This window comes from Diabrotica virgifera, chromosome 6 (assembly GCF_917563875.1).
Source record: "Diabrotica virgifera virgifera chromosome 6, PGI_DIABVI_V3a".
In the NCBI taxonomy this organism is placed as follows: Eukaryota; Metazoa; Arthropoda; class Insecta; order Coleoptera; family Chrysomelidae; genus Diabrotica; species Diabrotica virgifera.
Genome location: NC_065448.1, coordinates 7,669,707 through 7,683,247, shown reverse-complemented (window position 1 = coordinate 7,683,247; position 13,541 = coordinate 7,669,707). Strand labels below are relative to the sequence as shown.

At 33.7% G+C, this 13,541-nt stretch overlaps 1 protein-coding gene across 2 annotated transcripts in view; it reads right to left on the bottom strand.

The window, feature by feature from the left end:
- The window catches only part of LOC114349461 (BTB/POZ domain-containing protein 9), a 45,402-nt gene that overhangs the window by 8,528 nt on the left and 23,333 nt on the right, over positions 1 to 13,541 (bottom strand). For both annotated transcript variants that reach the window (XM_028299840.2, XM_028299841.2), the window contains exons 7-8: positions 11,164 to 11,555; positions 2,855 to 3,069 (exon numbers count right to left, since the gene is read on the bottom strand). In XM_028299840.2, the coding sequence (XP_028155641.1) occupies positions 2,855 to 3,069; positions 11,164 to 11,555 (607 nt within the window). The remainder of the gene's footprint in view (positions 1 to 2,854; positions 3,070 to 11,163; positions 11,556 to 13,541) is intronic.

Sequence of the window (13,541 nt, the reverse complement as noted above, 5' to 3'; positions counted from 1 at the left end):
ACAGCATATGTCTATCACCCACCGTTTAGCGAGTGGGTGATAGACACCAAAGTTAACAAATTTTTAAAAAAGATGTTTTTTAAAAAAATTATTATTCCCTAACTGTAATGAAAATTAAGAAGAAACTCTGCGATAATTAATCACAAATAAGTGGCTGATTTTTGAAGTTATACTTCTTTACGGGCGTAATGACGGTGAAATTTTATATGGGAAAACCTAGCGACCGGGCGCATGCGCATTATAACTTTATTCTGATTGGATGTTCAAATGACATGACAAAAATTATCCAATATGGCAGCTGTGGCACAGCTGTGGGACTGTGTTTGGTTATAATGTATGCTTGTTGCGTTTTAAAATTTGTAGGAAGAGAAACAACAAACAAAAAGTTAGTTAATGGTTATACTGCCTTTTTAAATAGTTTTCATATTATATTTTTGGACTTATTTACATAGAAGAGATGATTGTTGCATGCCAATGTGAAAGCTCATCAAACTGTGCCTAGTATGAGTGCCGCAGACCTCGCTTATTCAAAGCTAAAGAATCTTTCACTGGTAAGTGTTTTATAAATAGTTGATCAAATTTTGTTATGATATTTGAACATAGCCACTTTGCACGACGCAAGTGATTGCGAAATTTATTAGTCGTTATACGGGCTCCGATACCTACCTTGAACCTACCAAAATACATAAGTAGTATGTAATACTTTTTTTTACATAATTTGATTACCATCAAAATTTCTATCAATATTCACCTAATATATTGTCTTCTTACCCTATGTTTTGTTGTATTTTTTCAATTCTAAATCATTTCAATTCAAAATCAAAATAATTTGATTTACATAAGTTAAAAATGTCAAAAGGTTAATCTGTTTAGTTAGACGATCTTCGCACATAATGACAAGCTGTCTCTGTGGCGCAGTTTTAATGCTAGTGAATCCCAATACAACGCAAATACCAGCCGCGTGGTAAGTTGGTTCGAATCCCAATAGAAACTTTTATTTTTTTATTTTTTTTATACATTTTATGATTGTAAGTATATTTATTATATAATTTTATTTTCAGAAAATACGTATTTAGATAAAAATTTTTCCGACAATTAATGTTCAGAAATCATTTGTGGCATTTTTAATGTGTTTGTGTGTGTTTTATTTTTTTATTATTTTAATTTTTGGCACTGTTTTAATAAAAATGTTTGAGAAGTATTAAGTATAAATTAATTTAATATTTAAATAAAATATAAATAAAAAGTATATTAATTTCGTTTATAATCATATAATCATATAATAGAAGTATAACTTCTTACGTGCGTACAAAGTACACACACATTCTTTTTTTGGTATAGGTTTCATTTAAGGACAATTGGCCCTTTTTTTAATTACAGGGTGTCACATTTTAAAAAACCCCTTTTTTTACCATCTGAACCGCTTATGCTAGAGTAAAAACACTTTCAGCGAATATCCATGTACTGGTGATATTTATAAATTTGTATAATGCACCCCCATTCTTCCCCGGAACCACCCAAAAAAAGGAGAATTAATAAAAAATGTGATTTTCTTGGAATCCTTTACGCACCATGATCTTTATTAAAATGCTTCATATATCATTTTGTGCACGTTCTTATTACCCATGCATGAACACCAAAAGCAATTTCTTGATGCGTAGTAAAAAAAAATAATAAATTGAATTTCTTTTTTAAATTTTTATAAAGAAAACCAAGAATGTACAATGATATTTTTTTTTAATTTTCGAATAAAATCATCATTTTGGAAGAAGTTTTTTGAAGTTATACTTCTTTAGGCGCGTACAATAACCTGTCAACAATTGTTCAATATGTCGGTTATGGGTAAACAAATGTTGTGTATATTAGTTTTTATTGTTGTGAGGACCGAGAAAAAAGCAAGTTTATAATTGTAGTGACTTCTTAAATAGTTTTTAAAAGCAACAGGTACGTAATTGGTAATTATTGTAAATGTTTCAGTATTGTAATAAAAAATTACAAAGGTTCTTACCTATTTGGAAAATATATGTACATATCTAGTAGGTAATGCTTTGATTTACATAATTTGATTACCAACAAAATTTCTACCAATATTCATCTAATATCGTTTTCTTACTCTATGTTTTGTTGTATTTTAATAGATATATAAATTCCACAAAAATCAAACTAATTTGATTAAATTCAGAAGTGTCAAACAGTAAAACGTTCAGTTGGCCTATCTTCGCACATGACAGGTACGTGTCGGTGGCAAAATGAGTAGAGGCTTCGACTTCAAATCTTAAGCACCCGAATAAACGCGGGTTCGAATCCCAATGCAAGTTTTTATTTTTTTTATACATTTTATGATTGTAAGTATTTTTCAGAAAATGCGTATTTAGTTAAAATTTTTGCCAACAATTATTGTTCAGAAGTCATTTCTTTGAGGCATTTTTCAATGTGTTTGTGTGTTTTATTCTTTTATTTTTTTAATTTTTGGTATTGTTTTAATAAAATTTTTTGGAAAGTAGTAAGTATTAAAAATATTTTAATATCTAAATAAAATATAAATAAACTGTTTAAAGTACATATTAATTTCGTTGGAATCTACCATAGAAGTGTAACTTCTTACGTGCGTACAAAGTACACACACAGTCTTTTTTTCACCTTTGTTATTTAAGAAAAGACTGCATACTGCTTTTTAGAACATATTCTTAAACATTACACAAACATACAATGACAATCAATTTTTTGTAGGATTCGTAAAAATTAAAAAATGCCAAAAATTTTGGGTGGTCTCTTTTTAATGACGCGCAGTGTACTTGGAAAGGAAACTTAGATTAATAAAATAAGCTATTATTAATGTCCAAAAATGGCTTACCTCGTTTGCTGTATTGTGAGTACCGACGATTCTGATAAATACAACCGGTCTAGGTGAAAATCTGATAACCTGCCACGATTTGCAGCTTTCTCTTGTGTTATCGACCACCATTTCCCACTCCCAAATATTTATAGACGATTCGATGTAATAGCTGTAGCTTCTATCATCACAGTCCCAAAGTAGGAGACGAAGACTTGATATGATGTAAGGTTGGCCTAAAAAAAAAAAGGTAGAACATATTATTATCTAAAATAAGAAAATCTACGGTTTCGTTTTGATTCAAATCTGTCTCCCTCCATCCTCTGATAGTACTATTTCTGGGTCTACCTGTTGTCAAGGAGGCTTTGAGGAAGACAAATTTACACCAACACCACCGTAGTTTCTCGATATAAATTAAAACTATTTATATCGCAGTATGGTTAGAACGCCTTCTAACGGGGAATAATGTCTAAAGTGAAATGAATTTCGACTCGATTCAAGTTCTCTGTTTAACCCAGGTATGATAAATTTAGGGAGGGAGACAGATTTGAATCAAAACGAAACCGTAGATTTTTTTATTTTACTAATGCCATACTCTGTATTAGAGTACACAGACTCGTTTCATACAGGTTCTCTGGACTGTAAATTGGAATATTTTCCTAACGGTGCCTTTTGGTATTGTCATACCTGGGTTAAACAGAGAACTTGAATCGGGTCGAAATTCATTTCATGTTATTATCTTTTAAATGGACCGGGATCCACCTATTCTGCGATATGGAGATATCGAATTCAACCTGACTTCAATACGAATTCAACCATATGTAACTCTTGGTATTTTATCTAGTAACAAAGTAGTTTTGAAGTAATTCATTAAAGTTTAAAGCATAGGATGCTGTGATTTTCACATTCATTCATAAACTAACAATAGCTTGACGATTCTCGAGATACTTTCACATTAACAACGCAGGGCATTATGAACACTTGATTATAGTCTAAGAGCTGGGAGCGGATTTTGTGCGTGATAAGTAACATGGACAAACTATACGGGGATATGTTGAATTAGTTGTGTACATGACTTTCCCCAACGGCCGGAAACCAGAGTGGGGGACGACGAGGGTAGTTATAAAGGGACAAAGTCGCGGATTTTATTATTTTTTTTATCATGCTCATGATCGAGATAGTGCACCAAAATTTGGGAATAAGTAGGTCATGACGTAACTAAGTAAAATCTCTAATGGAACGCTGCGTGGCCGACAAAGGGGTGGGTGTAGGGGTGAATACAAAAAATATAAGGGTTTTTTTGCGACGTTCATGATTGAGATAGTGCACCAAAATTTGGGAATAAGTAGACCATGACGTAACTAAGTAAAATCTCCAGGGGCCGAACGCTGCTTGGGGTACAAAGGGGTGGTAGGCAGGGGTGAGTATAAAAATATAACGGGTTTTTTGCCGTTCGTGATCGAAATAGTACACCAAAATTTGGGAATAAGTAGATCATGACATTACTAAGTAAAATCCCCAGGGGCGGAACGCTGCGTCACAAAAAAAAAATAATACAAACTGCGACTTTGACCCCTTAAAACTACCCTCATCCCCAACTCTGGTTTTCGCCCCTGGAGATTTTGCTTAGTTACGTCATGAACTACTTACTCCCAAATTTTGGTTCACTATCTCCATCACGAACGTCACAAAAAATCCCTTATATAATTTTTATATTCACCCCTGCTTCCACCCCTTTGTCGGCCACGCAGCGTTCCGCCCCTGGATATTTTACTTAGTTACGTCATGACCTACTTATTACCAAATTTTGGTGCATTATCTCGATCATGAGCGTCACAAAAAAAATAATAAAAACCGCGACTTTGACCCCTTATAACTACCCTCGTCCCCCACTTTGGTTTCCGGCTCTGGGGATTTTACTTAGTTATGTCATGGTCTACTTATTCCCAAATTTTGGTGCACTATTTTAATCACGAACGTCGCAAAAAAACCCCTTATATATTTTATATTCACCCCTACCCCACCCCTTTGTCGGCCACGCAGCGTTCCACCCCTGGAGATTTTACTTAGTTACGTCATGACCTACTTATTCCCAAATTTTGGGGCACTATCTCGATTATGAGCGTCATAAAAAAATAATAAAAACCGCGACTTTGACCCCTTATAACTACCCTCGTCCCCCACTTTGGTTTCCGGCTCTGGGGATTTTACTTAGTTATGTCATGGTCTACTTATTCCCAAATTTTGGTGCACTATTTTAATCACGAACGTCGCAAAAAAACCCCTTATATATTTTATATTCACCCCTACCCCACCCCTTTGTCGGCCACGCAGCGTTCCACCCCTGGAGATTTTACTTAGTTACGTCATGACCTACTTATTACCAAATTTTGGTGCATTATCTCGATCATGAGCGTCACAAAAAAAATAATAAAAACCGCGACTTTGACCCCTTATAACTACCCTCGTCCCCCACTTTGGTTTCCGGCTCTGGGGATTTTACTTAGTTATGTCATGGTCTACTTATTCCCAAATTTTGGTGCACTATTTTAATCACGAACGTCGCAAAAAAACCCCTTATATATTTTATATTCACCCCTACCCCACCCCTTTGTCGGCCACGCAGCGTTCCACCCCTGGAGATTTTACTTAGTTACGTCATGACCTACTTATTACCAAATTTTGGTGCATTATCTCGATCATGAGCGTCACAAAAAAAATAATAAAAACCGCGACTTTGACCCCTTATAACTACCCTCGTCCCCCACTTTGGTTTCCGGCTCTGGGGATTTTACTTAGTTATGTCATGGTCTACTTATTCCCAAATTTTGGTGCACTATTTTAATCACGAACGTCGCAAAAAAACCCCTTATATATTTTATATTCACCCCTACCCCACCCCTTTGTCGGCCACGCAGCGTTCCACCCCTGGAGATTTTACTTAGTTACGTCATGACCTACTTATTCCCAAATTTTGGGGCACTATCTCGATTATGAGCGTCATAAAAAAATAATAAAAACCGCGACGTTGACCACTTATAACTACCCTGGTCCCCCACTCTGGTTTCTAGCCGTTGGGGAAAGTCATGTACACAACTAATTCAACATATCCCCGTACAGTTTTTTCATATTATTACTTATCACGCACAAAATCTGCTTCTATCTCTCCGACTATTAGATAAACATTAATTTAGTAAGGTAGTAAACTTTTAATAATTATTTAAAAAGTATTAGTATAATTTAATAAGTATTTAAAAAGTGACTAATTAAATTAATATTTATTGACGGAAAACTACATTTTACAATTAAAATTAAAAGTCAAAATTAAACATTGAACACAAGTTAACTTACATTACTTACAATTAAACTAACGACATCAAAAAATTAAAATCAAATTAAAATAATTCACGTGAAATAGTCCTTTTAAAAGCATTTAGTGTGACTCCCATAAAGTCGATATTTGGAAACTCATTTACACTAGAAACAATTCTATTTAAAGGCATATTTTCTGCATGACGTGTATTGCACGATCTAGCGGATAGCAAGGAACATCTTCTCAAATTCCTAGCTGGAACATAAAAATATATTCGACCCAGAATGCTAGGTGCAACAATAATACTATTTAACACCTTAAATACGAAATTAAGGTCAAAGTATCGCCTGCGATCCTCTAGACGGTGCAAATGAAACATCTGCATGACCTGACTGGAATTCAATTGCATTCATCTAGTACCTAATCTATACCGCAGATATCTAACGAATTTATTTTGAATCGATTCAATTCGATATTTGTGATTCTCATAACTTGGACTCCAAATCACTGAACAATACTCTAGTAATGAACGAACATAACTCAAAAACAATCTCACAATTACAAACAAATTATTAAAATCATATGACATTCTGATGACTAAGGAGCGGATTTTATGCTAAATGTATATTGCATGCATATTTCGCATATTTGAGAACTTTACTAAATTTTGCATATTTTTAAAGAAACATGCATATTTTGTGCCTATTTAAAACATTTACGTCCAAAAAAAAATTTTAATTTTTTAATTCCACACAAAATATTTCCCCGCACAGGCTGTCGTATCTATTAATTCGAGAACTACCTGAAGAGAGGCGGATCATTCACTGCCTTTTCGTTTTTTCTTAGAAAATACCCGATCTTTACACAAAGTACTTATAGTGCTTATAGTACGCCGTTATAAAATAATTGTAGGATGTTAATATGATGATAATGCAAACTAAAATAGGATTTTAGTTTGCATTACAATTATTGCCGATAATGCGATCCGTACGATGCAGATCAGTGGACGCGGTTACATAAGTTTCTGTACAAGGCAAACTAAAATCCGTTGCGTACGATGCGGGTCTGTGGACGCTTACCTTTAGGTGTAAATTCTCTTAACAATAGGGGATTTAAAAGAATCACCAGAATTATAGGTACCTACTAAATATAATAAAAGTAAATGAAATTCGGATTTCCCGGTAAACCATCCTTCATCATTTTAACATCCTACAATTATTTTATAATGGCGTACTATAAGCACTATAAGTACTTTGTGTAAAGATCGGGTATTTTCTAAGAAAAAACGAAAAGGCAGTGAATGATCCGCCTCTCTTCAGGTAGTTCTCGAATTAATAGATAAATGAATAACCATAAACCATAGTTTTACAATTTTCTAACGGAAATTGAAATATTCAGGCTTTAGATCAGATCCCGTAAATCATTAAAAACCTTTAGTTGGCCAATACGAATGTTTAATTTTTGTTTAATACTTCTGTTTGTGAATAGCGCAATATGCCGAAAGAATCTAGCCTGGTTTACTACTGGATCAGAACCTATCCCGAGCTTCATTACAGCAATGTAAACTTATTCTGCAAAGCTTGTAGTAAAATGGTGAGTTTTAAGATTGCTTTCTTCCTCTTTTTCTTTAATAAATTCCTAATATTTGGCTGCTTCCTCATTAAAGTTTACTTACTTACTTACTTAGTTATAAGCCTTTCTATCTTTAAGGCTGGTGGAGTTGAATTTGGCATTGTAGCCTCCATGTTAACCGATCTCTTGTTTTTCCCCTGCACTCTCGTTTCGAATATTCGTTTTGTTAGTCTCACGTTCGACATTCTACACACGTGCCCGAACTATTTAAGTTGTCCATCTACTATTATTTCATTGATTGGTTCTAGTTTTAGGTTTTTGTCTAATTGTTTCGTTTTGTACTTTGTCTGTCCTCTTTCTGTTTGCTATTTTCCTCAGGAATCTCATTTCCATAGCATTGACTCTGGATTTTTGTCTCCCCATCAATGTCCATGTCTCGCTGCTATACATGATTGTTGGTCTAACTACTGATCTAACGACTACCGTTTTAGCTTTCTCCGGTAACTCTTTTTTTCCCCAAAAATTTGGAAAAACACATTGTAGGGAATTATATATATATATAAAAAGATATATATAGTCATATTGTTGTTTTATTTTAAATAGATAACTACTGGTATCAGTTTTTGTAAAAAATGTGAATAAATTGAATACATAAAAAATAATGATTTTATTTGAAAGATAATAAATAAGATTGCCCCCCTATAAAAGAACCCCCTAGAATAGAATAAAACAGAAAATTTGTGGTTTCTCAAAATGCGCATTTTTTGAATTTTTGTGCATATCTTGCGCATATTTCGTAATTTTTTACTGCATATATATGCGCATATTTCATCAAAATTGATCGCATATAAATCCGCTCCCTACTGATGACTAACCCTAATGTCCGATTAGCACGCGCAATAATGGCATCATAATGGTCCACGAAACTTAGCTTACTATCCAGTAACACACCTAAATCCTTAATTACCTGAACCCTAGATAAATCCACATCTCCTATCTTGTATTTAAAATCACTGGTGGTCTTATTACGTGAAAAAATAATATAAGAGCATTTCGAAGCATTCAATCTAAGATTATTTTCCTGTCACCAATGTACTAAAGAATCCAAGTCTCTCTGCAAACCCTCACAATCAGATTCTGACCTAATGCATTTACATATCTTTAAGTCGTCTGCAAATATCAGATATTCAGATTTAAAGTTCCTACCAATATCATTTACCAACAACAGAAAAAGCTTAGGACCCAAATGGGAACCCTGCGCAACCCCTGACACGGCTTCAAATCCATTAGAAACACATCCTGCTGATCTTACTTGCAATGTTCTTCCTTGCAAATACGAAGTAAACCAAGCTAATAAAGAACCAGTGATACCAAAGTTTCTCAGCTTTGTAATTAAGACATTATGATCTAGTACAGGGGTTCCCAAACTGGGGGGGCGCGCCCCCCTTGGGGGGCGTGAGGTCATATCAGGGGGGGCGCGAGACAAGTTGAACATTAAATTAAATTTAGTTATTTTTCTAAAACTCAAAATTAACCGGTTGTTAAACTGTGTCTGGTAACGCAGAGTAAGCAAAAGTTATCTCAAATACCTCTTTTTGACAACACTGTGAAACGCCGCATTGATGATAGGACCGAAGACATACAAAACCAGGTAGTTGATGCAGTAAAATAATCGCCATTTTTTGCTATTCAGCTAGACTAGAGTACTGACATAGTACAATGTTATCAGTTAATTGTTTATGTTCGGTATATTCAAAACGAAAGAATGAAAGACGAGCTACTTTTTTCTACAGAGTTGGAGACTGAAGACCACGACAAAAGCTATTAATGTTATGAAAGCAGTGTGAAGTTTTTTGACAAACATGACACAAACTCTCTTGACAAAAACTGATCAGTTTATGTACAGATGGCGCACCTGCAATGCTTGGTTTTCGCTCAGGCTATTTGCAATTAGTAATAGAGAAAAATGCTGATGTGATTGGGATACATTGTTTTATACATCGACAAGCCTTGGCAGCAAAAACCCTTCCAAATGAACTTATGGCTGTCTTAAAGTTGTTTGTGTATTAAAGTACATAAAAAAACAGTGCTTTGAATACTCGACTGTTTAAAACTCTTTGTGAAGATTTAGAAAGTGATTACAAAACACTACTACTTCATATAGAAGTACGATGGCTCTCAAAAGGAAACATTTTGGTAAGATTATTTGACCTTTGAGATGAAGTAATCACCTGGGAACATCAAAAGCAAAATGAGCTAAACATGGCCTTTAAAAAACATTGTACCCAAGTAATATTGGCTTATTTGTCAGACATGTTTGACTCGTTGAACAGCCTTAACCTAAAACTGCAGGGTGGAGACTCAAATATAGTAGTTACTCATTGTGATGGAGGCTTAATTACTCAACTTTGGAGGCGTAAAATATCAGCAAACCCCTGAAATTATTCAAATTTCTCTAAAGTAGAGCCAATCTCAGAAGAAACACGCTTCAAGGATATTTATGAAGGATCAAGTTTGAAAATCGAAATATCAAATCATTTGGAGAGCCTAATTGAAGAGTTCCAGAAATACTTCCCAAACACTTGTGACAATTTTATTTACAGAATGTCAACTGATCCATTCCATGTCAACATAGACTCCCTGCCTGAGTCACTTCAAGAAGATGCTTTGCAAATAAATCCAAATGATTTTTTGCATGATTCCTCTGCCAAATACTTTGTTATAATGGACAAACCTTCATTTTGGTTAAAATGTTTCAAAGTGTATCTTAGTGTATCACGGGAAGCTCTTCATTTATATTTGCCTTTTTCAAGTAACTATTTGTGCGATTTTCAACACTTGTGGCAATTAAAACAAAGTATCGGAATAAACTTGATGTTGCTAGTGACTTGTGTTGTGCACTTACTAAAACTCAGCCACGAATAGGCATACAAGTAAATAAAATGCAAGCACATCCCTCTCACTAACCAACCTAATCTATTTTTCTTTTATTAATAATTTTTGGATTTTATGGAAACTTATATTGTTGTATCTCATGGCAGAATAATTAAATGTTTTGTTTTCAAGCTAATTCTTATTTGTTTTTGTTTTGTTCCTATTTAGGAGCATAAAATTTATTGTAAAGGAGGGGGGGGGGCGCGAGAAACTTTCATTTCAACAAAAGGGGGCGTGGTACAAAAAAGTTTGGGAACCCCTGATCTAGTAGGTCAAAGGCCTTACTGAAATCGGTGTATATAGAGTGCACCTCGTAACCCTCATCCATTGCTGTACCTATACTATCGATATACAAAAAGAGGTTAGTAATAATATCAGAAAAATGGTAAATCTGGCAACATTGCAAGCATCAAATTTGAAATCTTCATATTGCAGAATAGGTGTATCCCGGTTTATCAAGAATGCCTTGTTTATTCATTCTCTAAAACTGACAAATTTGTTTATTACTCACCCAATTGGATAAGAATGGCTCCAGATCCCAACTGATGACAGGTATATCCAGAATCCCAGTCGTATCGTTTTGCATCGCCGTTCAAAAGGGTATTCCTGGAACGACTGACCCCTTCGATGACCACGGCGTTTTTGTCCAGCGCTGCCACATTGTAATCCGGACATATAATGTCGTTCACCATCTTCGGAAGTTTTAATTTGAACATCGCTTCCAGAGACACCAGATGGAACACTTTGTTGACGGTATTGTGCGTGCCGACTATTCTGATGTATTGGACGACTCTGTTTTCGAAATAGAGGTTTTGCCAGGAACGACAGCTGTACTGACTGTAGTCGATCACTCGGACCCAATCCTTTTGTTCCATGGATACCTCAATATAGTATGAATAGGACCTACGGTATTAATTAGTTAATTATTACAATTATCTCAACAAAATCTATACAGTATCTATACAAAAATTCTCTTAGCCACATATTATGATACGACCCAGGTAAATTTTTATTTTCCATTTTCAACGAAAACTTTTCGTTTTTAAATTCGCAAAGTCTGTGTGTTATTGCGTTGCCGTTCCTGCAATACTTAGAGCCGATTTATCGATGGATTCTTATGTAGTTTTGTCTTCTGAATCCAAATGTGAAAACGACATTTCGATATCTCTAACCGGCTTCGAGATAATCGACCTCAAAGTCTAAAATGTGACGTCACAATCGTTTTATTTTCTGCCGACACACTAAACGTCAGCTGAAATCGTTGCTAGTACCTAAGTAGGCTAGTTTTTTAATCTGAATTTGTTAAGCAAAGCATAGGTTATTTACATTATTTAAGTTTGACACTTCGTGAATGTCAAACTAAATTTTAAATAAAGTATTAATAAAATATCAATGACATTTGATAGTGAATTTAATTATTATATAAAATAAATACGATGTTCAAAAATACAATTTTGGTATATTTTGAAAGCAATACTTTATTAACAATTTTAAAAAGGTTTATACGAGTATACGGCCTCCCCTTTAATGGGAGTACCTAATGATAAATGGACTGTTCCATTTGTTATGAAACGACAATTGTTATTATAGTCGGTTCGCTAAACTCAGACACAACTGGCTAGTGATTTTAGTAGGTAATTTGGCAAGATTACTAATTATTTAGTAATTATTAACTATTTAGTAATTATTTTTTTTTGCCAAATTGGTAAAATTACTGACTAAAATCATTAGCCAGTTGTGTCTGAGTTTAGCGAACCGACTATATGAAATGTAGTTTGGAATAAAAAATTATGGTCTGATATGTGCAATAGGGCTTTTCACTCACAGTCATATGTTCCGAGCTTCTGTCATGTGTCACATAATATTAATATATCTACGTCGTACGTTATTGATATATACCAATAAGACAAAGCAAAGACGTATGACATAGATATATTAATATTATGTGACACATGACAGAAACTCGAAACAAATGACAATCGATGAAAAGCCCTATTACATCCTTCTAATGGAAAAAAATATTTGAAGATTTTTTTCAAATTATGGATACCAACAAAATTTTCATTTATAACTCTTTTATTTTTAATTTGACGAAGAAAAGTTATTCTTCATAAAAAGCTCTTCATGGTCTAAGATTTATGATGCAACCATCATATGTCATTTATTAATTTTATACGAGGTATATAAAAAATATGAATTTCGATCAAGAGTAAAGTACCTTTATAGTTCACAACATTTAAATTAGAATGATATAATTGCACATCAAAACATAATTTTTAATTCTAAACAACTTTTCATAATAGCAATGTTCCATTATGAATTAAAATACGTAAATAAACAAAGTTTTCGTTATGATAATGCTCGCATTTTCAGCTTGTTTTAAATAGTCTCTCTTATTGAGATTATCTTTAACACAAATATGTTTACCAAATCATCAAGAGAAATTAGATATTTTCCAAACATAGCTAGGTAAAAATGTTTTTAGGGAGAATTTTTAAAAAAAATTTAATCTCAGAGTAACTTTTACAACATTTAAATCATCCAATAGATAACTTGGCCACCATTCAGCCATGATTTGGTACTATGTGATGTGTTAACGCATCCAATAGATAGGTACACCATTCAATATCGATTTGGCACAATTTGATGCAATAAAAAGTGCAGCTAGCATTAAAAAAAACAATAAAGCGGTTTTAAATGAGCATCTAACGTTTTTCTAGTGACGCATTTCATTTCATCTAACAGTAAATGTAAATAATGAAAATTTGGTAATTAATCTAGGTACTTTATCTTTGAACTATTTATCAAATAAAACAAACACAAAATCAACCACTTTACAAATTTGATAATATCAGTCATTAAATTTCACTTATTAGTTACAGTAAACAT